Genomic DNA, 25,991 nt, shown 5'->3' on the forward strand with positions numbered 1-25,991 from the left:
GTATAAACACACAGAGTGAGAGTCTCCATGTAAGGAGAAGAAAGAGAGCAGCTGCTATGTTTGTCTCTGAAACACTTCTTGTGTCTACATTGCAACATAAATACACAATTTCAGCCAGACTATTTACTTTGTAGACGCCTATTAAATTTTTTTGTTGTTGAGGTTGAGCCATCTCGCCCCATTTCCATTTGTTAGGCGTGTCCAAGCAAGCATCCGTAGTGGGGGCGTACTCTCCGATACGATATATTGGCCGACAAAAAGAAACCACTGAATGAGATGCCTGCCTTTATACTTTGAGGAAGTGGTGAGATTTGCTTGAATTGAGTGAATTGAGTGGAGGAGCTCTTTGAGAACTTTTGGGTAACTATTTGAATATTTCTATCCATACATTTTGATCTCCTTAAATATTCACGGTTATTACCTTTTATAGTTTAGTCCTGACTTGAGAGTACATGTAGTTGCTTGTGGGAAAAGAAGCTTATCAATGTTTATTGTTAAATTAAACACAAAATGAATTGTAATAAGTAAATTGCCTTGGAACAATGTTTGAAAAAAAATACACTGAATGTATACTTGTTGGATACATTTCTAAGTATATTTCCATAATTTCAAACGTCATTAAAGGACAACCGAGGTCTCCGGACAGGTTGTGTCCATAATTTGTAAAATGGCTTCAAATTACAAATTAAGCGTATTTTGCAAAGATTCCACCGCATATAGCTATATTTTATGTTTTAAAACTCGCACTGAATATTCCGGAAGTCTTGTTTTTGAGTTGGTGACGAGTCCGTACGTGACGTCACTGAAGGAACGTCTCTGACCGAAAAAAGGACACATTGTAGCAGTCCTTCCATCACGTCAATGCATTTTGCTGTACTTGTTTGGTCTGAAAACTTCGTGTTGCACCAAAAAGAGGCAGAAGAGGGCAACAAAGTTCAGTGTAAGGAATTAATCGGCCTGTGGAAACGGGGTGATTAATTCCTTACACGGAGCTCTATCGCCATTTTCTGCCTCTTTTTTGGTGCTACATCCCCCCCCCCCCTATTGAATCAAAATGGCACGTAATTAATTCTTTAATCGATAGCAAACATGTATGCTTTCCTCTTCAGAACTATTTGAATCATATTTATAACTGGATGAATAACAAGAAAGCATATTCTCCGAATCGGAAGCCATTGTTTTGATTCTCCAGCAAGGCAAGACGTCTTGGCATGACGTCACAACAAGGGGATGGGACCTTCTGAAACTGGCCACTTTCGGGTTCATTTTTTGCAGATTTTGGACACTTTAAGTCATTTTTATTGGTGTTTTGCATTTGACTAAAAAGATCATATTGCGTGTTTTGGGTATTTTAGATGCTATAAAACGTTTTTCTGATGTCAGTTAGGAAACAAAAAAGTGATGTCGGTTGTCCTTTAAATAGCTGTATGAAAAAATTCTGCCTTTTTATATACAATCATCTTTTGACTCTGTCAAACACATTGAGCAATGTTTGATTTTGTAGGAATGGGAGTAACTATTTACTAGTTTTTAACATTAGTGTTATACACAAAAAGGGTGATAGATATTTGTTATCCTTGTGACTCAAAATGGAAACCAACGAATTAGAAACATCTCATGCTGAACTGCAGGAAAATACAACCACAAAAATAAAAAGGTAAATCAATAATGCTCTGGACATGTTGCAAAATAAAGGTCTTTTTTTCTAATTAAATAGCATACCAAGTGTGCAGACTATACAGCGGAATTGGCTCTCAAGTTAATGTTTAGAAGATTCCAGCAAACATCGCGCTTGTCTTGTCCAATCATCACATTTAAACTTTACGAGTCACTTTGTCTTTTATGTTTTCATTATTAAGTTGTTTGTTTCTTTAAACTGCATTGCACAAGCGGGAGTTGGCAGTGGGGCACAAATCCAGAACCTTTTTTTTTTTGCCTCCCCTCGCAATGTCGATTAAAATGATCTTGGATGATACAAGGGATAAAATCCACACAGGACATTGCGTCAATTCGGCACTTTGAAGAGCACTTTGTTGTTTACTTTGAAGCTTTCCCACAACGATAATTTAACAGCTGTGACGAGCTCCACTTTGGGTCATGTTTCTTAAATTCTGTTCTTTTTCGACACGACTTTGTTTTTCACAGACACAGCTTAAAAAGAACAATCAACATTCTTTGTTTGGTACGGTGGTGTCTTTTGTGAGACTCCATTTGTTTGACATCTGGTTCTTGTACTTCCGCAAATCAATCCCTGCACAGTTTCTTCTGTCTTACCTATAATAGGGGACTGGTGGTTGCCGTCCAAGAAAATGGCGAAAATCCATCTTTCAGGGCTCATGTTCTTGTGTATGGTCCATGGCACCATCCCTCAACTGACCCCTCATGGACCGAGGCCAGTACCCGTGCCCAGCGACAGAACAGATGAGAATCTGCCAATACCACAAGGTTGTGAGAGTGAGTTAGCATCATATTATAACTTTGGATGAGTTGATGTGTTCTAACTCTCGTTAAGTGGTCCATGTCCTTTTATTTGCTCCTTCCAGCCAGCACAGTAAACTGCCCAATCAAGTTGTTCTTCTCCATCGACACCTCTGAGACTATTGCCCTTCAGGAGTCCCCGCCCGGAGTACTGGTGGATAAAATCAAGGACTTCACACGGGCGTTTGCCCAGAAGCTGGTGGATGAGGAGTATCGAGGTCTGGTCCACATCACCTGGTCCATCGGAGGTCTACACTTCTCACAGAAGCAGGTGGTCTTCAGCCAGTTTGCAACCAGGGAGAACTTTATCAGGAGCCTGGGTGGGATTCGATACCTGGGCAAAGGCACCTACATCGACTGCGCTCTCAAAAACATGACACACCAAATGACTCAACACTACTCGGGAACCAAAGCGGTCCTCTTCTCCGTGTTTATAACCGACGGCCATGTGACAGGAAGCCCCTGTGGTGGGACAAAGGTGACAGCGGAGAAGGCCCGTGAGCAGGGGATTCGCATTTTCTCAGTGGCGGCATCCAGGTCCATTGATGAGATGGGAATGCGGGAGATTGCCAGTTCGCCTGCTGAAGTTTACCGCGACAACTATTTGGCTGTGGAAGTTGTCGATGGCAGAGCGAAAATAAATCACGACTCCATTGATCGTATCATACAGGCCATGGTGATTTCCTTGCTCTATTCTCATTGTTCAACCATTTCACTACCAGGTACCTTTTATTTAATTTTGTCTTTTGCCCGCAGAAATATCAAGCTTATTTAGAGGTAAGCACAATGACAATGTGGCGTGTTCTCAACCCGTATCTGTGCATCAGTATATTTTTTCTTCCATTGGAATTAAGTTGATTTGCAAGTACCTGTACGTATTTCTGGTTTGTTATTGTAGTGCTACCAACAGCAATGCTTCAACACTCCAGGGAATCCTGGACCAAAAGGGCCTCAAGGGCCAAAAGTAAGTTTTGAATGATGAATATATGTTTTCAATGAGCTTGAATGTAATGGCTCGGGTTGGCATCAACGGGACTATTCAGTTGTGATAGACAAGTGTTAGTAATGAGGAATTGGTGGATGGATTAGAACAGAGTTTGGCTTCAGCTGATAGGTTAGTTTGGTTTGGGCTTGGTGGAGGATTTGGGATGAGATTCTTGGGATTGCTGTAGTTTTCAGCGGATGGATGGGACTGCTTTTAGGTTGCATAGATGGAATGATGTCACGTTTCAGTTTGGGCCTCGCCTGCAGCTGCACATGTTTTGGTCGTTTTAATCAGTGCCAGTTAAAAGGACTCCCGGCACGACCATTCAGGGTCGGGTCATTGTTTGTTACACCCGTGTCAGGTTTGTTTCGTCTTGTCATGTTTTACTCATGGTTTTGTTTGCTACTTTGGACCTTTCGGTTCTGATGACTTTGTTGTTTGAGATTTTGTTCCTGCTGACTTTAATACAATTTGGTAAATCAGAATCATCTTTATTGGCCAAGTGTGTAGAACGCCCAAGGAATTTGTCTTCGATAGAACACGCTGCATATCATCATAAAAAAGACATGACAAATAAGTATGGAAGACACTCACAAAGCCCTGCTCCTCCCCTCTGCCTCCTTTTTTGGGGTCCACCACCAAATTGTGACAAATGATAATTGTATATCAGCTGGAAGTTTTAGGCTTCATGGAATGGCTTGGGGTTGGATGGGGGGATGAATGGATAGAGGGAAGTGGAGATTGGGGCAGAATGTTTTGGCTAAAACAATATTTTGGATATATATTACAGTGGAATATGCACATTCTAGATATTTAACCATAAACCAGCTACACAAAAGCAATGAATGTGGATTTCAGTTTGGTTGCCAAACATTGCTTCTATTGTCAACAATTTTGATGTACTGTATTACAGGGTACAAAAGGAGACAGTGGCTATCGCGGACCAAAAGGTGAAAAGGGAGAACAGGTAGGAAGGATATAATTACACTTAATGTTCTCTTTGAAGATACTTCAGGAAAAATACCCAGTTTTTTCTGACTGTGACAGGGTGACCCTGGCATTGAGGGTCCAATTGGACGTCCCGGACCAAAGGTTTTCTGAGGCGTTTTCGATCAACAATTAATGTATTTACATTGTTTTGATTTCAGCAATTCACAAGTCCTGCTTTTTGCCCTACATAGGGAGAAGTCGGGTTGAAGGGTGATAAGGTGAAACAGATGTTCTAGGCCTTCAATGAGCATTCTGAGGGAATGGTTAGGACTAACAACTTCCTTCATCTCCAACAGGGTGAAGTAGGAGCAAGTGGAGCAAAGGTATTTTTTTTCTTGTGTCAGAATTATAAGATGAATTACAACAAGCACATCATCTCCCATCTTGACTGATCATAAAATGTTCAGGGTTTGATTGGCGTACCTGGCCAGAATGGAATCGATGGACAGAAGGTGACGTTTCCACAAATTGGTCTATCTAACCTTGAGACCAGTTTGTGACTTGTGTTATATCTTCAGGGTAAAGTTGGCCGTATTGGAGCTCCTGGTTGCAAAGGGGAAACAGGCGACAAAGTGAGTTAATAATATATACAGGTAACATCCGACTTACAACCGGCTCGAGTTACGACCACCCGTACTTACGAGCACGACCTCCAGACCCTATTTTTAAATTTAAATTCTACGCCTGGCACCGCAACGCGCTAGCAGGCCGGCAACGCGTACAACAATTTTGGCCAGCCAGCCAGCCAGCATCTCACTCTCGCACACCAATCGACCGTGTGATGGCACCAGAGGGGGGAGTTTGCGAGTCATTTAGCCTCTGAGTCTCTAATCAACATTTTGAATGTATTTCGACTTATTACCATTTTGACTTACGACCGTTTGGTCAGAATGGAACTCGGTCGTAAGTCAGACGTTACCTGTACATATATATTTTCTTCATGGTGGATCTTAATGAACTTGACTTGTGAGAAATCACTTTCATTTTGATTTTTTTCTTGCTACAAGGGACAAGATGGCTACCCAGGAGATGTCGGGGATGTTGGCTTACTGGGAAAAAAGGGAGAAAAGGTATTTCACTTTGTTTATTCGGAAGAGTTTGATAACGATTTATTTAAATGATTAAAGAGAAATGGCAGAAATCCTCACATCCCCGATTTGCATTGAGAGTCTGAGTGTTTTATTTTTTTGGTCATGTGTCTACTCGTGAGTGTAAGGTTATGAGACGACAGCCAAAAGTGAGACAGATACATTGAATTTGAGCTGTTAAACATTTCACTAGCTGAGTGCGGCGCCACTAAAATGGAACAACTCGCTGTATTTTTTAAAACCTATTAAGAGTTTATTTCCTAAGCATGATGCCATGCTCATAAAAAAAGGTTTATGGGAAAAGCCTGGAGTTTACTAAAGGATGTTTTTTGGCTCCGGTCTCTGGGGATTTTCTAGCTAGCTGTTAGCAATTAGCTGTTATCATCTTCCATCATTTCAACTCTATTACTATATTTTTTTAAGGAGTAGTGTCGGGGGAAACCCTCACTGGTTGCTTTATGTATTCTTCAGGGAGACTTTGGCTTCCCCGGCAAGTCAGGTGCTGTTGGCCCTGAGGGTGAACAAGGACCAAAGGTGTAAATATGATTACAACTCCGCCAAAAAAATGATCACATTTACACTCGTCATAACACCTGGACTGAATGCCTGCAGGGTGAAAAAGGAAATCCAGGAAATCCAGGACCCCCGGGAGAAAAGGGACCAGCGGTAATCAAATAGATTGTCATGTGATTATATTCAGTTAATGACAGTCAGATGATTAAATAAAACTCTTTCAGGGAAATACTGGCTTACCTGGACCAAAGGGCGAATTGGTAAATTTCTTTTAATTGATATCCTTTCATTTCATTTTCTTCCAAATTTTGCTGCAGTTTGTACACAAATCTATGTCCACAGGGAAGAAGAGGACAAGGGGGACCAAAGGGAGCTCAGGGATCTGTTGGGAAAAAAGGTGAAAAGGTAAAAAAAAAAAAAATCAACATATCCTCATCACATTAAAATGTATCCACCATATGGCGGGCGAGTGGCTCCTTCCTTGTGTGGAGTTTGCATATTGTCCTCCTTGCGCTTGCGTAGGTTTTCTCTAGGTATTCCAGCTTCCTTCCACCGCCTCTGGACTGAAGTCAGCTGGGATACATTCCAGCTCACCCGCCACTGTAATGAGGACAAATCTTACAGAAAATGGATGACTTGGTGTTTCGTGTATTTTTATGGGTCGTGTGACATTGGGAGCAAGTTCGTTTCCAAATTATGGACTCATGCATTTGTCTGTAAAATAGAATTTCTATTCAGTTCATGTCAAGGTTTGAATATATGTAATGTATGGATTGATGTCATTTTGAAGGGAGAAAGAGGGCCACAGGGAAACAGGGGGCAACCAGGAGTTGAAGGACTTAAGGGTGAAAAGGTGAGGCTTGGGTTTTGGGCACCAATACATTAATTTGGTCAACTGAATGATGATGTCTCTTAAAAGTAAATTCATGAAATATCTTATCCATTTCAGGGTGATTCTGGACTCCCTGGCCCGAGGGGCCAGGCAGGAGAACCTGGAGGTCGTGGATCAAATGTAGGGTGCTGAAAACGTCAAACTACACTACTGGAGAGTGTTTCTGTTTAAAATAAAGAAAAAAACAGTAATGACAGTGGATATCAACACAGCTGGATGCTTTGCAGGGCATTTTTGGTAATCCAGGAGATCCTGGACCGAGAGGAGACTCGGGTCCACAAGGACCAAATGTGGGTGACGCGAAAAAATGGAATCAAATGCATTTGCTCTCGTTAATCAATTAATTGAATCAGCTATTCTCTAACAGATGTGTGATATCAAACCATAACACACACGGCTGTTTTAACAACACATTTGTTTTTTTATTTTATTTTAGGGTGATAAAGGAAGACAAGGATTCAGCTACCCTGGACAAAGAGGACCTACTGTAATCTTTTCTCTGAAAGATAAAACAGTTTCTTTTCAACACTGCGCAATGAAAATCTGGTGTCTGTATGAATCTCTTATTGGGGGAAGGCAAGAGAAAAAAATGTAGATGCATGCTCTTTGTAAGGGTTAGCAATGGTGGATTGGAATCAGGGTTTGAATCTTCCCAAGCTTGCGTGAGGTTTCTCCCGGTACATTCCAAACACGTTAGGTTCACTGACTATTACATTGTTAAAAACGTCATCATTATTATAATTGTTTAATTTTTTAATCCATGCCTGGGGAATGGTTTGCAAAGCATTTCAGGGTGTGCCATGCCCCTCGTCCATGAATGGAAATGGACAAAAAGCATTTTTTGTCAGTACAATACGTTAAATATACCATGTCACTTTTTAATTTGTATCATTTAAAGGACAACCGACACAATTTTTTTGTTTCCTAACTGACATCAGAAAAACGTTTTATAGCATCTAAAATACCCAAAACACGCAGGCTGATATTTTTAGTCAAATGAAAAACACCAATTAAAAATGACTTAAAGTGTGGAAAAACTGCCACAAATCAGCTCGCAACTGGAGATTTTCAGAAAGTCCCGCCCCCAGTTTGTGACGTCACGCCAGGTCGTCTTGTCTTGCTCAAGAAACAACAATGGGCTCACGGAGTTCAGATTCGGAGAAGATGCTTACTTGTTACTCATCCAGTTATGAATATGATTCAAATAGTTCTGAAGAGGAAAGCATACATGTTTGCAATTGATTAAAGGAGTCCTCCCATATCAATTTGAGCCGTCAATGACAGCAACGTAGCGTCCCAGAAAATGCACAAGATGGCGCCCAAGCTCCGTTGGAAATGGGCTGATTTGTCTGCTAGGAATTTGTGTCCACGAGTATCAAATAGTCTTGGTGCAACACACAACGATTCACCATCGCGTTATGTATGTATTTTCCGTCTAATTTCGCCATCAACACGGATCAACACGAAGTTTTCAGACCAAACAAAGTACCGCAAAATGCATTGGGTCACTTTCTCTGTCAGTGACGATACCTACCATGACGTCACAGTAGGTATCGTCACCAACTCAAAAAATAAGACTTCCTAAATATTCGGCGCGAGTCTCAAAACGTAAAATATAGCTAGATGCGGTGGAATCTTTGGATTGGATTTGGATTTGCCTTTATTAGTCTCGCAGTGGAGAAATTTACATTTCACAGCAGCAAAGTAGTAGAAGTCATTTGAAGTGATTTTACAAATTATGGACACAAGTTGTCCAGAGGCGTCAGTAGTCCTTTAAATATTTGAAATATATTGCGTGGATTAAAACCAGAGTAGGGCATGAGAAATCAGGAGATCATGCATACTGCTATAAGCAGATAATAGCTAATAATAGCTATAATGCAAGTTAGCAGTATTCTCAATGTATTTTAACATATGGTGGCTATGGGTCTGACTGACTGGAAAAGCGTATGTTGGAAGTTTTTTTGCAGTGGACTGTGCACTTTTTGGAGTATGCCAATTAACTGCATTTCTCAGGGCGAACGGGGTAATCCAGGAAGAAAAGGACCAAGGGGTGGTCGAGGTGAATGCGGAGCCAAAGGAGACCCAGGAGATAAAGGTCCACGGGGCGAGTCGGTAAGATTCATTGATTTGTGATTTGATTTGCACTCACCGACGCGACACTTTGATCCGACATTCACAATTACCAATTTATATTCAAAGGGTGGGATGCCCAGTGAATATATGCGTGAATTTGTAATCCGGGCAGCAGGGTTGTGTGACAAAATCCATACTTTCAAAACAATCTTTGCAGATTGTATATGATGGTGGAGAGAGCCCACTTGATGGCCCCCTGACCCATGCAGAGGATTAAGTTGATACTAAACTGAATCAGCGGCCACATGAGTTTATTCAAAGCAGACATGATAAGCGCGAAAACAATTGTTTTGATTTAAGGGTGATTTCATACCGACAATTTGCTTCCTCTGGTCTGAATCAGTCAATCAGTTCATCAATTTAGCTTGTTGCTCACGGTTTGGTTCTTTTTCACACAAAGCAATCTAAAGTACATCTTCTGGATGGTCTCAGAGCACCCAGCACAAGAGTTTGTTTTCACACCTGTCGGGTTTGATTAAGATGGTAGAAAGTCTGCAAGTGGCTTTTCACCCAGCATAGCTCAGACCTGATCTTAGTTTAACCGTATATATTCACTCAATGTACAGGGCTTTTTGTTTTAAAGTGCTCTATAAATGCAGTTGAGTTGAGAAGTGTGAAAACACTCTCGGAGTTCTTTGTTTTTTTTAGATCACTCGTAGGGGTACTTGAAAAATTATAGCCGAATACGGAGTCTCATTTCTAGACGATTACGTCAAGTGTTTTTTTTTTCTATTTAGGGGGAGCCAGGACATGCAGGAGAACCAGGAGCCAGGGGAATAAGAGGGGACCCCGGAGCTGATGTGAGCAACAGCACACAATTTAACTCATTCACAAATTTATGCGGGAATTGAAAATATGACGTAGAGCGACATTCCCGAATTTGTTCGTTTTGTTTTTATAACTTCATCTAACTTCAGACCCATATAATATAGGAATTAGCCATTGTTTTCTAATGAAAGAAGAGAGTCCAAGGTTTCTAAAAGGTCTTTTGAATGTTTATGTAGTCCAAAAACTCAATATTATGTGGGTCCTGGAATTCAAGTAACAATGACAAACACCCTGGCGCTGGAGTGGACACATCGTCTGACAGTGAATGAGTTAATAACTGGAATATTCAAGGACGTTGCTAAGGGATTGTACTGCTTGTATGTAGGGTTACCCTGGACCAATGGGCGATCCTGGACTTACTGTGAGTACATTCTAGAGGTCGGGTGGCGCGGAGTCTTTTGTCAACACTATCACTTCAAGTTCCTCCATTCTCATTGCAGGATTGTGATGTCATGACGTATATAAGGGAGACTTGTGGTTGTTGTGGTGAGTAATCTATAAAATCATCATGTAGAATAAACATGCAGATGGGTATGATTCTGTATTTCAACATACTAAAGCAATTCTTACCTTTTGTCATAGACTGTGAGAAGATCTGCGGTGCTCTGGACATCGTGTTTGTCATAGACAGCTCGGAGAGTGTCGGTCTGACTAATTTCACCTTAGAAAAGAACTTTGTAATCAACACCATTAATCGTTTGGGATCTATGGCCAGCAACCCCGCATCCCCGACCGGTAAAGTCTGGCACCATCGTCTTGCAAATGATAAAGTAAAATACTTTTGGATTACCGACTTGAATAATTCTTACCGGCACCTCTTTCAGGCACAAGAGTTGGGGTTGTTCAGTATAGCCATAACGGGACTTTTGAAGCCATTCGTCTCAACGACCCCGACATTAGCTCCATGTCTGCTTTTAAAACGGCAGTGAAGAAGCTTCAGTGGATCGCAGGGGGCACCTTCACGCCCTCGGCTCTTAAGTTTGCCTATGATCACCTTATCAAGGACAGCAAGAGGGCCCGTGCCAAAGTGTCTGTGGTGGTAATCACCGACGGACGCTTTGACCCGCGCGATGATGATGGGCTTCTCACGTATCTCTGCCATGATAGCAACATAGTGGTGAATGCCATCGGGGTTGGAGACATGTTCAAAAAAGCACAGGATGACGAGATCCTGGGTTCCATAGCTTGCGACAAAAAGGATCGAGTCACTGGAATGAAGAACTTTGTTGACTTGGTCGCAGAGGACTTCATCGACAAAATGGAGACTGTGCTCTGTCCCGGTAAGTTCAATGGGATAATGTTGAGGGTTTTTTTTTTATCAAATGACTTTTTTTAACCAAATCCATTTGTTTTAACTTCAAGATCCGGTTGTTGTGTGCCCCAATATCCCCTGCAAGAGTGGTAGGTCATCTTGTATTTACCACGATTTTGTGCACAGCAGGCTTGTCTGTTTACAACACGACATGAGTTTTATATGCAAGCATGAATTGCAAGTGAGAATGCAGGGTTCAGTATTAGGGGTTAGAGTAGAATGAGGTTTTGAGTTGGTAAAGAGGGTTAATCTGTCACATAGCAACTACCCCAGCCATAATAATAATAATAATAATAATAATAATAATAATAGTATAAGCACCTTTCAAAACTCTCAAAGTCACTTTTCAGTCAAAAGATAAGTTTTTCAGTCGGGGAACAATGGCAGCCACACGCACCATTGTCAACTCAACCTAGAACCTAAAATTGATTGAAAGCTAGCTAATAGACAGCCAATAGATAGCTAATAGACAGCTAGCTAGCTATATATTAATAGATCACCAGCTAGCTAGCCAGCTAGCTAGCCAGCCAGCCAGCTAGCCAGCCAGGTAGCCAGCTAGCTAGCCAGCCAAATAGCTAATAGATAGCAAATAGATAGCCAGCTAGGTATCTAGCTGATCCAATCATTCAAATTTGGGGTTGAGAATTATGAGTGGAGATGATGTGTGCCACAAATTTGACAGTTTGGAAATGTGTCCTTTTCAGAAACCTTTCATGGCAGTTGTGTTGAAATAGAGCATACTCTATTATATCTAGAAAATAAACTCCAATTATACTTTGGCCAGCTAACTGAATAAAGTACCAATTGTTTGCAATGCTATTCAGCAATTTGTTGGCTTTCCATAGAGCCTGATGTGGCCCCATGTGCCCAGCGACCGGTGGATGTGGTATTCCTGCTTGACGGCTCAGAGCGCCTCGGCGCGGACAACTTCCGCCACGTTCGTGAATTCTTACAAACGTTGGTAGATAGACTGGTACTGGCCCGGAGTAGGACAGATCGCCTGCGAGCTCGCTTGGCTCTTCTGCAATACGGCAGGGATGGGGAGAACTATCTGGCTTTCCCTCTCACACACGATCGCGTCCTTGTCGCTGACGGCGTGGCTCGTCTGCGCTATCTGGACTCTTCATCGAGCGTGGAGCCAGCCATCACCCACGTTATTAACAGAGTGCTTGGCAAAGGAACAACTCGCCAGACAAGACGCGTTGCTGAAATCGCATTCGTTTTCATCACAGACGGCGTCACGGACAGGAAAAACCTTGACGAGGCGGTGCACGCCATGCGTAGGGAACAGGTCGTTCCCACAGTGATTGCTGTGGGAAGCGATGTGGATCAAGAAGTATTAACGAAGCTGGCCATGGGAGATGAGAATGCCATATTTAAGGCCAAACACTGGTCCGAGTGGCAATCAGGCTTGCTTGACCATTTCTTCCGGTGGATATGTTAAAGACAAACCACACTGGAGACACGAACCTAGTTTTGGTGCTACTACTGTTAATATGTCTGGCATGCAAGCATACCACATTTTCCGATTTTTCTGTACAGTCAATGTCTGTAGCAGCCCTAAGTGCGATACACACACACAAAATAAATTCCATGACAGTAAAAGACAAACATTCATAATCATGTTGTTTGTCAAGTCCCAGCTGTATTTTGTCAGGCCCCCAACTAAAGATTACAAGTCAAGTTAAGTTCATGTTCTTTTCTGTGCAGTATTCCTTCCAAGTACCCATCAGTCTTCATGTGGGAGGCGGAACAATGGAGAGATGGACCCAAGGATGAATACTTTGCATTTTTCATGCAGTCGCTCCCATTGCCTTCTTCCTTACATGTTGTCCAGCTGCACAGGAAGAGGATGGGGGGGAGGAAACGTGTGATTGGAGAGTTTATATTGGAGATTGCAATAGGCCCAGACAATCAGGGACACTTGATGCAAAATGCACAGGAAATTGTTTTTAAATGAGATTGACTCACAGCTGTGACCTAATGTTTCCTTGCAATAAGTGGAAAAAATATATACTTACCAAATCGTCAACATCGTCAGCGTCATCTGCCGTTGTCACAACTGGCTCTTCATTTTTCTCATCAGACAGCAGAAACTGACAATAGAGCACAGCATTGTCAGAAATGAGGACCATGTCAGGGTCAGTGAATTAGTTAGCCTAAGTCACCTGAGCGGCTTCATTTTTGGACACAGAGCTTCCTTCCACCTCGTCCTGGCCAATAAGAGATATGGAGCCTGTAAGAGCAACAAAAAGACAGCAAAATGATGAATGAGGGACTGCACTGTTCCAAATAATTAGCTCTACATTTCACGTCTTAAAACACACTGTGGAAAATGTGTGGCATCACAGAGAAGGAATGAATGGGTAAGCTTTGCGTACCTTGAACAAGCAGGTCCCAAAAAATGTCCAAGCCCCTGTTTGTGATGCTTCTTTTCAGCGACTGGAGGTAGCTATTGTACTCATCGGCCTTTCCGAGCTGCGTATATTCAAAGACATGAAAAATTCCAAAAATGCTAAAATTCTTGTCCAGGAATGTATGTTAACTTGCAAGTGCATATTTGTGCAAGAACTAACTGGCAGAGGTTAGACTTTTGAGCAATGGGAAATAGTTAATGTTTATTTACCTTTACAGACAGTTCTCTTAAGGCCTGGATACAGGTGATGCTTTTCATGTAGTACTGTGTGTTCTTGTTGCCGAGCAACTGCTCTATCCTGTGAGTCAACTGCTCACAGGCTGGGTAGATGAGTGGTTGTGGTGATGAGGTATTTTGGTCATTACACCCAAAACAAAAAACAAAAAAAACAAGGAAAAACAAAAACAGAATTTACAACAGATATCAATTTGTCCACTCATTGCCAGTGTTTTTTCTACCTGAACAAGTTCAATGAATCAGAGTTATATAATATAAATATATATATATATAAATATATATGGTGTTGCATTTTAAAAGAACAAAATGCCTCAATCCCGCCTCTTAATGCTGCGGTGTCGCAGGATGTATTAAACATTGCAAATTTCCCCATTGTCGGACTATGAAGGCTTTCTGATTCTAAACAAAAAGTGGTCAGCGTCAACACATAGTCGCATGAACTTATGTCTCTTCAGACTGTGAGAAGCTCTAATGCGTCCAGTATCAATTAATAAACATGGTTGCGTTTTGTTATTACCTGGAATCATGTTTTTTTATATATTTTTTATATATAATGTGTAAAAACAGAAGCAGTGCGGCACAGTGATTGACTGGTTCGCTCATCTGCCTCACAGTGCAGACGTCCATGGTTTTACTGTATTATCTCCCACATCGTTAATGTGCAGAATTTGCATGTTATTCCCATGCCTGCATTGATTTTCTTTGAGGACTTCAATTTCCACAGTTCAAAAACGTGCATAGTAGATTAATGGAACACATTTTAAGTGGGAATGGTTGTTTGACTATATTTGGGTGACAGCTCATTTCCGACCATAACCTGGTTTCGACCTTAGATTGTATTTCTGATTGCACCATTATCTACACTCCTATGTTTGTTTAAATTCCAGATTTATTAAAAAAAACACCATTCATGCAACAAGCCTTTTCCTCGTGTGATAGAAATGGCGGTGGTTGAGGGTAATGACCTGCAATGAGGTATTGTTTAAACTAAATAAAATAAACACTATCAACTGCGAGTAGTTCATTTTTTGAAATGGTGAACTTAGTTCAAATCTTGAATTTAAAAATATATGAACTAACTTTAAAATACAAAATTAACTACCAACAGTGATGATGGCCTTTTTTTCCACAATCAAAAACTGAATAAATTGTATCTCACCCCCTTGGAATGGAAGCGTTTTTTGCTTGATCAGAATGCGGAAGTCACGGGCGGGATTTACACTTCCGACCTAGATGAAAGGAGGAATGAAGTTGAAAATGGTGAGCCGCAGAGCATTCCCTCCTCTCCTCATGTCGCTCCCACCTAGTTTCTTACCGAAGTAACAGAGCCTTCGGAAATGTCAGCCAGATTATACTCCTCCCCCTCATCCTCCTCTGCAACATCTCCCTTTGCCTTCTTAGCATCTGGCTGCTCAGAGCTGACAGTAAAAGCGGTCACGTAGATGACAGTAAAAAGTAAATTGAAGAACTTTGGTCACACATGCATTTTCAGTACGTTGATACGTAATGTTGATACTATAGTGGGACCACTAAAATGGAACAACATCCCCCAAAACGTCTGTGTAAGCTCTCAGTCGTACAGGAGTGGTCCATCGATGAGAAGGTTTCTTCAGCCGTCATCTGTACAAATTTGAAGGTGTCGGACGTTTTGCCTCCTATCCAAGAGGCTTTGTCAGCGAACTAAAGTCTGACTGGTCGTATCGGCCCTATTTATATATCCCTACTGTCCAGACATGGCGGCGTCGGACACAGCTATGATAGGTCCCTACTCTCAGGTTGGGGGGAGCAGAGGACCACGCCCTGTGGCCCCACTGATTGTTCCTACATTCCTGACTAACGACTGGCCCATTTCCCCCACTCCCACCGGTATCACCTCATCAGCATTACGAATGTTGCCTAACCTGTTTTGTCTAAGCAGGCTATTGTATGAACGGTCCAAATTGAACCTCACCCCACCAGAACGGTTTAATGAAGGATTTTGTTGTTTTATAAGAATCGCTTCTTTTACCCCCCTTTCAAACCATCTATGTTCTTTTGCTAAGATAACCTCATTGTCGTCAAATGAGTGGTTGCTAGCTTTTAGGGGCAAATGTACTGCCGATTGAGGCCCACTTGTATTATCCCTGCGATGTTGATAGTCTTTTTTTTGAGAATTTGTTGAGTCTCCCCAATGTACTGCTCTTTACAATTTTCATTCTTACAATGTATGGAATAAAATACATTACTTTGTTTTTCATTTGGTAGCCTATCTTTTGGATGCACTAAATTTTGCCTTAACATGTTTACCGGTTTGAAATAAGTAGGAATTTTGTGTTGCCAAAGGACTCTTTGTAATTTTTCAGAAACTCCTGCAATGTAAGGTACTGCTATTCCTCTCCTTCTTGTATCTTGAGAATTATCTAAAATTATCTAAAAATTATCTAAAATTATGAATGTCAAGTAGAAATAAGCTGTTGTAGAGTGCAAGGGTGACCATCAACCCATTATGAATTGCCGGAGGCTACATTTTATGGACCATTTTAACATTTGCAACAGTATCACAAGTGGAAAGACAAAGTAACTAGGTCAACCTAACTAAAATAATGATATTTTAACAACTGCTGGCAAGTGTGATGTGAGAGAGGGAGGCTTGCAGATTGCAAATCTGAATGCTTTTAAATGTATACGTGTTCCGTTCAACTAAAACAAACGATTCTAACAAAATAAAAAAACACCAAAATATTCTGCTCCGCTGAAATTCATGATACATGCATGTTAATCGGGTTTGATCAACACCAAGTGTGTCTTGTGACTTTTGATATGAAGTTTGGTGGACAGAGAGGTGTTACATTTTGGAGGTTCCACTGCAGTTTTTGACCTTGCAAAAACACCAGACTTACTCTTTTCCAAAGATGTCAGCACTAGTTTTCAGTGGCTTCTTCTTTTCCACCACTTTGAGAGGAAACACCTTCTTCACCTTATCTAGTGGCGCTCCACAACGCTCCTTGATGACATCCGGGCGGTCCAGCATAGCCTCCAGCCAAGGCTCCATCGGGGGAAGGGCTGTGCCAGGGTTAACGGCGCGATGATGCAGGCACTGAGAGAGAGTGGATTACGGGAAACAATTGTGTTTGGATTGGATTGACCTTTATTAGTCTTGCAGTGGGGAAATTGAATGAGACTTTTAAATATTGTATGACAACTCAGGACAACCTGAATATAAATATATTTCCATTAATTTACAAAATACTTACTTGGTACTGTACTTACGAAATACCAATTTCCCCATTGTGGGACTATTAAAGCCTTTCTGATTTCTGATGTTTTACAATACTTTGAGACACAGCCTTCGGCTGGTACTATTTCTCATGGTGGAAAGTAATAAAGTACAAACACTAACGTACTTGAAAGAGTATTGCGGTAATTTTTCTGATTATATTTTCCAATTAAATCTTGCTTTTAACTCATTCGCTGCCATTCTCAAATTTATTCGGGAATGCCACCTCTGGCAATGTTTTTCCCTACCACAGGGGGGGCAGCATTTGCCTTTTGTACAGCAGCCCCCGCTTGCACCTCATATTACTCCAGGCCCAGACTTAGGAAGTAACTATTTTTGCCGATGAAAGAAGAGAGTCTAAGGTTTTTTACGCTGCACTCAAGGTTTATGTAGTCCTAAAACTCATTTTTTTGTGGGTCCTGGAATTTGAGTGAAAATGAAAGAAAACCCTGGCAGTACACATGTACTTTCTATATCTTACTTTGTGAAAATACTGCAAAGTACTAAGCAGCAAAACCAACACATTCAAAAGTCAAAATTGTAATAAGTAGACGATGTCTTTCACCTGATTAAGATGGTGTATTTGTACTCTAACAGGCCTTCAAAAGGCCCGGGATTCTCTTTGAATGCAAGGCCATCAAGACAACAAATTCTATGCCTTGCGATCGTTTCTTAAGAAATTACACACATGGTAAAAAAAAAGAATTAAAAAACAAGACATGAGGCTTTCTACACTGATTCTGCTGGCACAAACTCACCCACAGAAAAAAAACCTATCCTGTGATTGTAAAGTGACCTTGAGAGTTTCGAAGGCGCGTATAAATGAAATGTATTATTATTATTAAAAAGATTACCTGATAAAGCCTCTGGAACGCAGGATTGGGAATGTGATGGACTTTGAACAAGTCTTTTAGGTCTCCATCGTCATCTTTGTCCACCAACATCATGGAGTCGATGAGAGAGTCGACAGCCTGCAACTGTGTGTCTGTGTACACACAGTAATCTTACATTGGGTTGGGCAGGCCTGTGAGGTTTGCACTAAGAAGTTTCACTGGTATAGATTGTATAAAATCTAATCATTTGGAGTACTTGTATATTTGTAAAAAATAATAATCCCAATGCGGTATGTGTGAGGAATACCCGACGGGCTGAATTTCTTGCAGTTCAGGGAAGCATATGTAAAGTGCCGAAGGTCTTCCATAAAGGGCAGTTGGACATATATGAGACACTGCAGAGAGAAAGATGTGTCAGTTTACCCGCTTGGCAATAAATGGCAAGGAATGATTAAAGTCAAACAAACAATAAAAATTGCCCAAATTTTCTATACAATTGTGAATTTGTTTGAATACTTTTTTCTTCCCTCACTGTTAATTCCAAATAAATTCATTCATTCATTATCTTACAAACAGTAACCTATGTGATCAGTATTATAGTGGTTGAATATCTATTTAGTTTTAGCTACAGTAAAGTCTCGTTATATCGATATTCAAGGGAGTCCGAAAAAATATCGATATAACCGGGACTATCGATATATCCGACCCTGTTTGCATGTAATTTTCTCCGTGCGTGCATAGAAATAGTATCGATATAACCGGGACTATCGATATATCCGATATCGATATAACGAGACTTTACTGTATTTTGAATTTGTACATATACTACCATTATTATAGACTTAAAGCCAGAAACCACTGACAGGAATATAAGACCGGCAACTGCGATTTAGACAAACGCTATTGAAAATTTACTCTCAGATAATAAGATACAATGAGAAGGATGTTGTGACATCACCTCGTAGTTCAGCTTGATACAAGGGAAAGCTGCTCCTATTTGAGGGTTGCACCGCCGATCGTAGGCATACCGAACAATGGCCACCATTTTGAGCTCGTCCAGCGCCCGGATGAGAGCGGACAGCGCCACCCCAGCATGCTGAGTTTAGTAAAAAAAAATCTGCAATATTGACACAGAGCCAGCACTCGTTTTACAAAATCGGGTCCCAGATGTTACCTGATCGTCGCGTGGAGCAAAGATCTTGATAGCCTGAATTCCCATGAAGGAGTGACGAGGAACCTGCAGACAGACCAGTCACAAAATAAACAATGGACATGATGGGAAATCACAACTAATTAAAAAAATGTAATCAATAAAATCAAATGGCATAGTACCAAATTTTGGTTGGTAAATCCTAAAACAGCAAAGCACTTCCCATCATGCTTGTATTTCATCTGCTCTTGATCCACTTTTGAGAAAGGAACAATGTCGCTTCCATAGCAATAACCTGGTAACACAAAACAAGCACACTATCTATTTAGAATCAGATCAGAATCAATATCATTTTTATTGGCCAAGTATGTAGAACACACGAGAATTTGTGTCTGGTAGAACACGCTGCACTAGTATCATCATAAAAAAAATTGACATGACAAATAAGTATGGAAGGCCCGTGCAATGTACTTCTGGTTGGGAAACACTGAGCTACAGGATTTGAAGTTTAATTTTCAACTGGGTGAACTTGAACTTCAAGCACATTCTGAGTAGCGGTACCCTTGTATGGCCATAATTCTGGAAGTATCATCGTTAACTTCATGCCGTTACACTCTCTTAAAAGAAGTATGGAACCCACAAAGCAAAAGATTTACCTTGGACTAAGTCGTCCTTCTGCACCTCTGTCTCGTCGTCGTCATCCAGGCAGTAGACCGTTTCTTTCTTGATGTGGTCTCTCCTGTGGCTCAGTGCGTCCACTGTGAGCCACGTTTTCTTTAACTTCTCCTCCGTTACCTGGTGGACACATGAGGAACTCATACATCGAGATCGACAATGACAAAAACCCTAACACTGGAGTAGACAAATTTTTGTACGTCTGGCAGTGAATGAGTTAAAAAGGTGAGTGACCCGGACCGATGTGGCCTTTCCGTATTGTTCTAATAGTGTGGAGCAAGTTGTTGATTAACCTAAGAACCTACTTTCATTCCTTTCATCACTTTGCTGCTGTGAAATGTAAATTTCTCCACCGTGAGACTAATAAAGGCATATCCAATCCAATCCAATCCAACATTGTGCTGAAAACTAGGAGAAGCCTCAATGCACTGGGGTGCCATTCGGTTGTCCATCCATCCGACATACTTTTGATTCAAATCTAGCACATCAGGTTATACAGCTGCACGTATGTGTTGGTTGGTGCATGTGTGAAGGGATTGCCAAATCACATACGTACAGCTTTGTAGCCAACAATGCGAATGGAGAGAGCACTGCCAATGGTCAGCTGACAGGGCCACTGCATTGGTCTCCTCTCTGTGCTCTTGAACATACACAGCCCTTCAATAGCATTCCTGTGAATGCACAAGGGAAGAAATCATTTCAGACCAACAACAAACCAATGAGATTCTTTGCACGAAAAGTTCACTTTCTTTAAAACTTGGAAGCAATTATTTAAGTCTTTAAAGTTTCATTAAGAGTGAAATTTAACAACAAACTAAATCTTCTGTGAGTTTGTCTGTAAGCACCCAGCAATGCACATGCACCGTACTCATACATCTCTATGGGACTAATTTATATAATGATAATCCCTGCACAAGGTTTCTCTACATGTCGGAAGAAACTAGATGAGGTGATGATCCAGACCCCGATTTGAGCATTCGGTCACACAACATTGTCTAAAACAGGAGTGCAAAACAGCACATTGCCGAAATGTGTGAAATTGGTCAAAAGGTAAGCAGAGCTGCCTTGAGTTTTGTTCAATGCATATTTTCTCCGTCTTCTTTAGAGAGATCAAAAGGCGCTTTCACCTGAGTGTGTAAATCTGATCGAGACCATCTTGCTCGTCCAGGCTGAGCATAATTTGCTTGACCATTGCCAGTCCACTCTTCTGTTCCTTGGACAAGCCTTTACCCGAGCCTCCTGCACCAGGACCTCCTCTTCCCGCATCGCCTGCTTCATCTACCGATTCCTCTTCAGCAGAGAAGGGTAAACTACAGAATACAAAGAATCGTAACATTTCTTTTAAATATGGTTTGAAGGATAAATTTAAGTAACTTCAGACACAAAAGGTGGGGTACATATCACTTCAAACATACATAATATTTAATTCAATTCATTTGATTTAATTTAAACTATACATTATAATGAATAAGATATCCTGCTTTTTAAATAAGATAATCTTGCTTTATGGCCGTCTGTAACTCATTGAAACAATTAATTTATCATTTCAGTGGTAAATAAAACATTTTGCAGTTTTAGCTTTACTTTAGCTTTTAAATTCCACCATCAACTTTAAAGGACAACCGACGTCTCCGGACAGGTTGTGTCCATAATTTGTAAAATGGCTTCAAATGACTTCTACTGAGCGTTTTTTACAAAGATTCCACCGCATATAGCTATATTTTACGTTTTAAGACTCGCGCTGAATATTCAGGAAGTCTTGTTTTTGAGTTGGTGACGGGTCCGTACGTGACGTCGCTGAAGGAACGCCCCTGACCGAAAAAAAGGACACATTGTAGCAGTCCTTCCATCACATTATTGTATTTTGCTGTACTTGTTTGGTCTGAAAACCTCGTGTTGCACCAAAAAGCCGCCAGAAGAGGGCCACCAAGCACCATGGAAGGAATTTATCAACCTGTGGAAACGGGCCGATTAATTCGTCACAGGAACTTGGACGCCATTTCTGCCTCTTTTTGGGTGATACATTTCCCCCCAATGTTGCCTCAAAATGGCACGGAATAAATTCTTTAATCGATTGCAAACATGTATGCTTTCCTCTTCAGAACTATTTGAATCATATTCATAACCAGATGTGTAACAAGAAAGCATATTCTCCGAATCTGAAGCCATTGTTTTGATTCTCCGGCAATGCAAGACGTCTTGGCGTGACGTCACGAACTGGGGCCGGGGCTTTCTGAAAATGCCCAATTTGCAGCTTCATTTTTTTTGCAGATTTTGGACACTTTAAGTCATTTTTATTGGCGTTTTGCATTTGAATAAAAATATCATACTGCGTGTTTTGGGTATTTTAGATGCTATAAAACGTTTTTCTGATGTCAGTTAGGAAACAAAAAACTGATGTTGGTTGTCCTTTAAAGAGCCCACATCTGTCCTGTAAGTGTTGTGATAATGTTTGCTGCAACACACGGCCGTGACAGCCATCATAAAGGTTACTACACCTTCAGCAGGATATTAGGACCACCTGTTGTTTTTTATTCTGAGGAGAAAGCGGGTGGTGTATATTTGAGGCCAGGTGTTAAATTATTCAAGTGGCATCTGTTGGAGCGGATGCCCCTAAGTGCGGAGACACAATGTTTTTAACTTACAAGAACTGCAGCGTTATATCCACTTGTCTCAGGTTTTCTATAATGACATCCAGCTCTTCTGAATTTGCTTCAACATTGAGGTCACTCAGGAAGTAAATGTTGAGTTGATCATATTTTTTCCCTCTAAAAAATAAAATATGACATAAGATGACGACACCACTTTTCATACATCCCTATCCCCGGGGATATCAGATATCAAATAAATAAATCTTACTTTACTCCAGTTTGAAGAAGATCCATGCAGACCACAAGAGCATCCAACCCTTTTTACAACAGTTAAAGGAAATGTGTATCTTTTAATGTCATTTTTTCCCCTCACAAGTGTCAAGTGCTTGGAAAGGATACAGTCTGCCTGTTGATTTTCAGGATGGACCTGATTCTCAATCTCTTCCAAAAGATCAAAGTCAGGTACCATCAAGTTGCGATGAACAGTAATGTTCTGGTATTGGCCATTTAGAGCCAGTGGGTTCTTGGTCGAGTCTGTGCCGAACAGAACCAATGCCAATTCAGCCTTGGCCTCAGAAAATACCTGTGAAAACAAATAAAAATTACAATTGCCATGTTACGTATTAATTATTACTTGATATGACCAGTCTGGAAAAAAATTACACTGAGATTTAACTCAAATTTTTATGAGAAAGCCATTTATTTTCAACAAAAAGGTAAATAATAAATGGGATATTTGAGGTGTGAATATTTTTGTAATAATTTTCAATCTATAGTTATTTATTCAAAAAATAGATATATTTTATAGGAGGGATATTTTCAAGATAAAAATCATACAGATGTTGTTCATTGTCAACATAAATCGAATACTATCAAGATTAAATTCTTAAGTAATAATAGAGTTGTATATTATCGAAGAAATGTACGTGTTTCAGATTAAAATTACAACATTACAAGGATGTTATTTGTTTTAGTTTTGAGAAAGAAGTTGCATCAAGTCCCAGACGTTCCTTATATTTTCTAGATTAACTTCAGACCTTGGAGATATGAAAATCAAAGTTGTATATTCTTAAGCGGTGTACATTTTAAAATGTGCAACGTGCAATGTTTATGCTTCCAATATTTGTAATTAAATGATTTATATGAGTTGCTTGTTCTGTAGCTATAAGGGGACACAAGCCAGTGTCTTCTTGTGTCGGTCCCAAACCCGGATAAATACAGAGGGTTGTGTCAGGTAGGGCATCCGACGTAAAAGCTTGGCCAAAACAAACATGCGAATCAAACCTCTGAAGATGGAGGAGACTGATTCGCTGTGGCGACCCCTCGAAGGGAAAAGCCAAAAGGAAAATATAAGATATATTTGGATATTAAAAATTCAACGATGTACTGTGAAAACAAAGTTGCACTTTTTTCTTCTTATTTTCCTTCCGGCTTTTCCCTTCTTTTAATTTATACTTTTTAATATGAGGTTACTTTTACAAAGTAGTATTTTTTCAGGAAAAGGACATTTTTGGTAGTTTCCAGATTAAAATCACGATGTTATGACACCGGAGTCCTATAATTTTGAATTTTTATTTATAAAAAACATGGCTCTTCTCCCTCGTTTTTCTCTCCAGAGAGATTACAATTTTAATCTTGTAATGTAAATTTTATTTTCCTTTTCAGCATGGCCTTAATTATCCTGAATACTGAATACATTAATCTTTTTGTAGTTCAATGTATCTTATCTTACCTGACGTTGGACAAACTTCTGAATGACTTGTTTGGAGAGTTCAAATGGAGACTCTTCACCCAGTGCCGAGTTGGACATGGAAAGCCCAACATCCATGCATAACACATGAAACGACTGCAGTACACCAACGAATACAATAAAATTTAATTCAAATATTTATGTTGGGCTATTATACAATATATTGCATTAAAAAGCCTTGTTGTCAGCTTTCCTCCACTGACATGTCCCAACATGCCTCGTCGTCACGTATTACAAATGCAAACATAGCATTATAAAATATACGACTGTTTCAAATAATGACTGGCTGCCATTTGTTTGAAAGTTATAGAGACTCATTCAATATAAATGTACTTACTTTTGATTTGGACATTTTAGGATTTTTGTTCCCCTCCTTTAGAAGCTGTGTCACTTTATAAAAGGTCCGAGTGAAAAAGGTTTATACTTCCGGATAACAAAGAACTGCTTACATTTCTGCGTTATCACGGCTTGAAGGCAGTTCAGTTCGTTATTTTGCCAAATTGAATATCATTCAGCATTTTAGTGGTGTGTTTTATGAATACAATTACATGTTTTATGTAAATCATCACGATTTATTTGACAAGCAATGTTCAATTCGTCCACAAGTGGTTTTAGTTTTTTACGGCTGCATTACAATAGGAGATGCCAATTGTTTGCGGAGGTGACGTCACGAATCAAATGATTTGAAGACATACAAGTCCCTCAAACCTTATTAATACGTAGAAAGTGGACATGTGTATCCAGTGTTTTATTACAAAGTTGAACAGTCGCCGCATTGTTTTTATAGACAAAGGTCATCCCTTCTCAGCGACTTCGTGACAAACCTCATCAACTATGGACGTGTGTAAACAAATCTGACAAATCTGAGGGGACTGCCATACATGTGCACACTGAACATGTATGGCACCCTTCCAGGGTAGGAAGATTGTTTTAATTTTGTTTTGGCTGTACATACATTTATTAGAAAAAAGTGGAATGATTATATTGTTTTGGAATTCATATGCAATGCTGCTCACGACGTGAATTTTTTTTTAAGGGTTCATAACTCATTGTAACCTTTGACAGGGTTTAGTTATTAATTTTGACATATATACATTTAAATATCCCTATTTTCTCTGTGTGATATCACACCAATTACTTGAAGTATGCAGTCATGTTGCAGCCCTCTTGTTCAAAGTTGATGCAGCTGTCCATGCTGGTCGAACATCCACAGCATGCACAAGTGAAGCTTGCAAGTGGAATGCATCATACATAAAAGAGGTGTCAATTTAAATGTAATTTATGGAGTGTAATTTAAATATAATCTATGGCATCATCCAGAAAATATGTATCAATTTAAACGTAATTTATTTCAGTATAATAGGAAATGGTTTTCAACGATGTTGTTGTAAGAGTGATGTGTTATCTGAATGTGTTTTATCATGGTTTGCTTTTATTTCAGCTCAATCCAATACACATCAGTGATGTTAACATCAAGGGGAGTTGAAAGACTACTATTTCTACATCAGAAACAGGGAAAGCTCCGCTACCAGACAGAACTGCCCCCCAGTCACTAAGAGATGTTTGCCCTGATGCAGTCTTCTTCAAAACCATTCCTTCGCTGGATGAGGAAGTAACTGATACAGCAGAAGAAGAAGAGCCAAGGTCCTTCCCACCAACCATCACAAGTCTAATGTATGAGAAGGACATCACAGAGGACAACATCGCATCTGAGTATGAGCTTGAATCCAGGCTTCTCGACTCTCGTTTTGAAGAGCATCTTTATCATACAAGTGTGGAATGTTAAAATCGCTGAAAAATCTCTGTGAAAATCCAAATTCAAAGTTAAATACATGTATCACAATAAATTAAACAACATTCA

At 40.3% G+C, this 25,991-nt stretch overlaps 2 protein-coding genes across 4 annotated transcripts; one reads left to right on the forward strand and one right to left on the reverse strand.

The window, feature by feature from the left end:
• The first annotated feature begins 246 nt into the window (after window positions 1–246).
• On the forward strand, window positions 247–12,666 carry LOC148894776 (collagen alpha-2(VI) chain-like). 2 transcript variants are annotated; one of them, XM_089002090.1, is made up of 28 exons: window positions 247–360; window positions 2,284–2,454; window positions 2,544–3,154; window positions 3,235–3,255; window positions 3,377–3,442; window positions 4,377–4,430; window positions 4,511–4,555; window positions 4,645–4,671; window positions 4,750–4,776; window positions 4,861–4,905; window positions 4,972–5,025; window positions 5,461–5,523; window positions 6,013–6,075; window positions 6,154–6,207; window positions 6,279–6,314; window positions 6,397–6,459; window positions 6,845–6,907; window positions 7,004–7,066; window positions 7,174–7,236; window positions 7,383–7,433; window positions 8,963–9,061; window positions 9,820–9,882; window positions 10,236–10,271; window positions 10,351–10,396; window positions 10,493–10,645; window positions 10,735–11,190; window positions 11,273–11,311; window positions 12,068–12,666. In XM_089002090.1, the coding sequence occupies exons 2-28, from the start codon at window positions 2,310–2,312 to the stop codon at window positions 12,664–12,666; spliced, it is 3,105 nt and encodes a 1,034-aa protein (XP_088858216.1). In that variant the 5' UTR covers window positions 247–360; window positions 2,284–2,309. The 2 variants fall into 2 exon arrangements, with proteins under 2 accessions (XP_088858216.1, XP_088858217.1); XM_089002091.1 differs by having other exon boundaries at window positions 2,284–2,445.
• Window positions 12,667–12,918: 252 nt separating this feature from the next.
• On the reverse strand, window positions 12,919–24,563 carry LOC148894777 (DNA repair protein Ku80-like). Of its 2 annotated transcripts, XM_089002093.1 has the most exons (21): window positions 24,468–24,562; window positions 24,113–24,226; window positions 22,780–22,963; window positions 22,649–22,697; window positions 22,435–22,557; window positions 20,917–21,099; window positions 20,346–20,460; window positions 19,771–19,909; window positions 19,297–19,409; window positions 19,139–19,201; window positions 18,923–19,060; window positions 18,272–18,359; window positions 17,986–18,116; window positions 16,755–16,951; window positions 15,191–15,293; window positions 15,035–15,104; window positions 13,849–13,958; window positions 13,604–13,700; window positions 13,391–13,458; window positions 13,244–13,318; window positions 12,919–13,059 (listed from the first exon to the last, which is right to left on the reverse strand). In XM_089002093.1, exons 1-21 carry the CDS (start codon window positions 24,480–24,482, stop codon window positions 13,045–13,047), a joined length of 2,190 nt encoding a protein of 729 aa, XP_088858219.1. In that variant the 5' UTR covers window positions 24,483–24,562; the 3' UTR covers window positions 12,919–13,044. The 2 variants fall into 2 exon arrangements, with proteins under 2 accessions (XP_088858219.1, XP_088858218.1); XM_089002092.1 differs by lacking the exon at window positions 12,919–13,059 and having other exon boundaries at window positions 13,190–13,318; window positions 24,468–24,563.
• Between the last annotated feature and the right edge of the window lie 1,428 nt (window positions 24,564–25,991).

The sequence above is a fragment of the Hippocampus bargibanti genome, linkage group LG08 (genome assembly GCF_051943395.1).
Source record: "Hippocampus bargibanti isolate YZ-2025 linkage group LG08, ASM5194339v1, whole genome shotgun sequence".
NCBI classification, from domain to species: Eukaryota; Metazoa; Chordata; class Actinopteri; order Syngnathiformes; family Syngnathidae; genus Hippocampus; species Hippocampus bargibanti.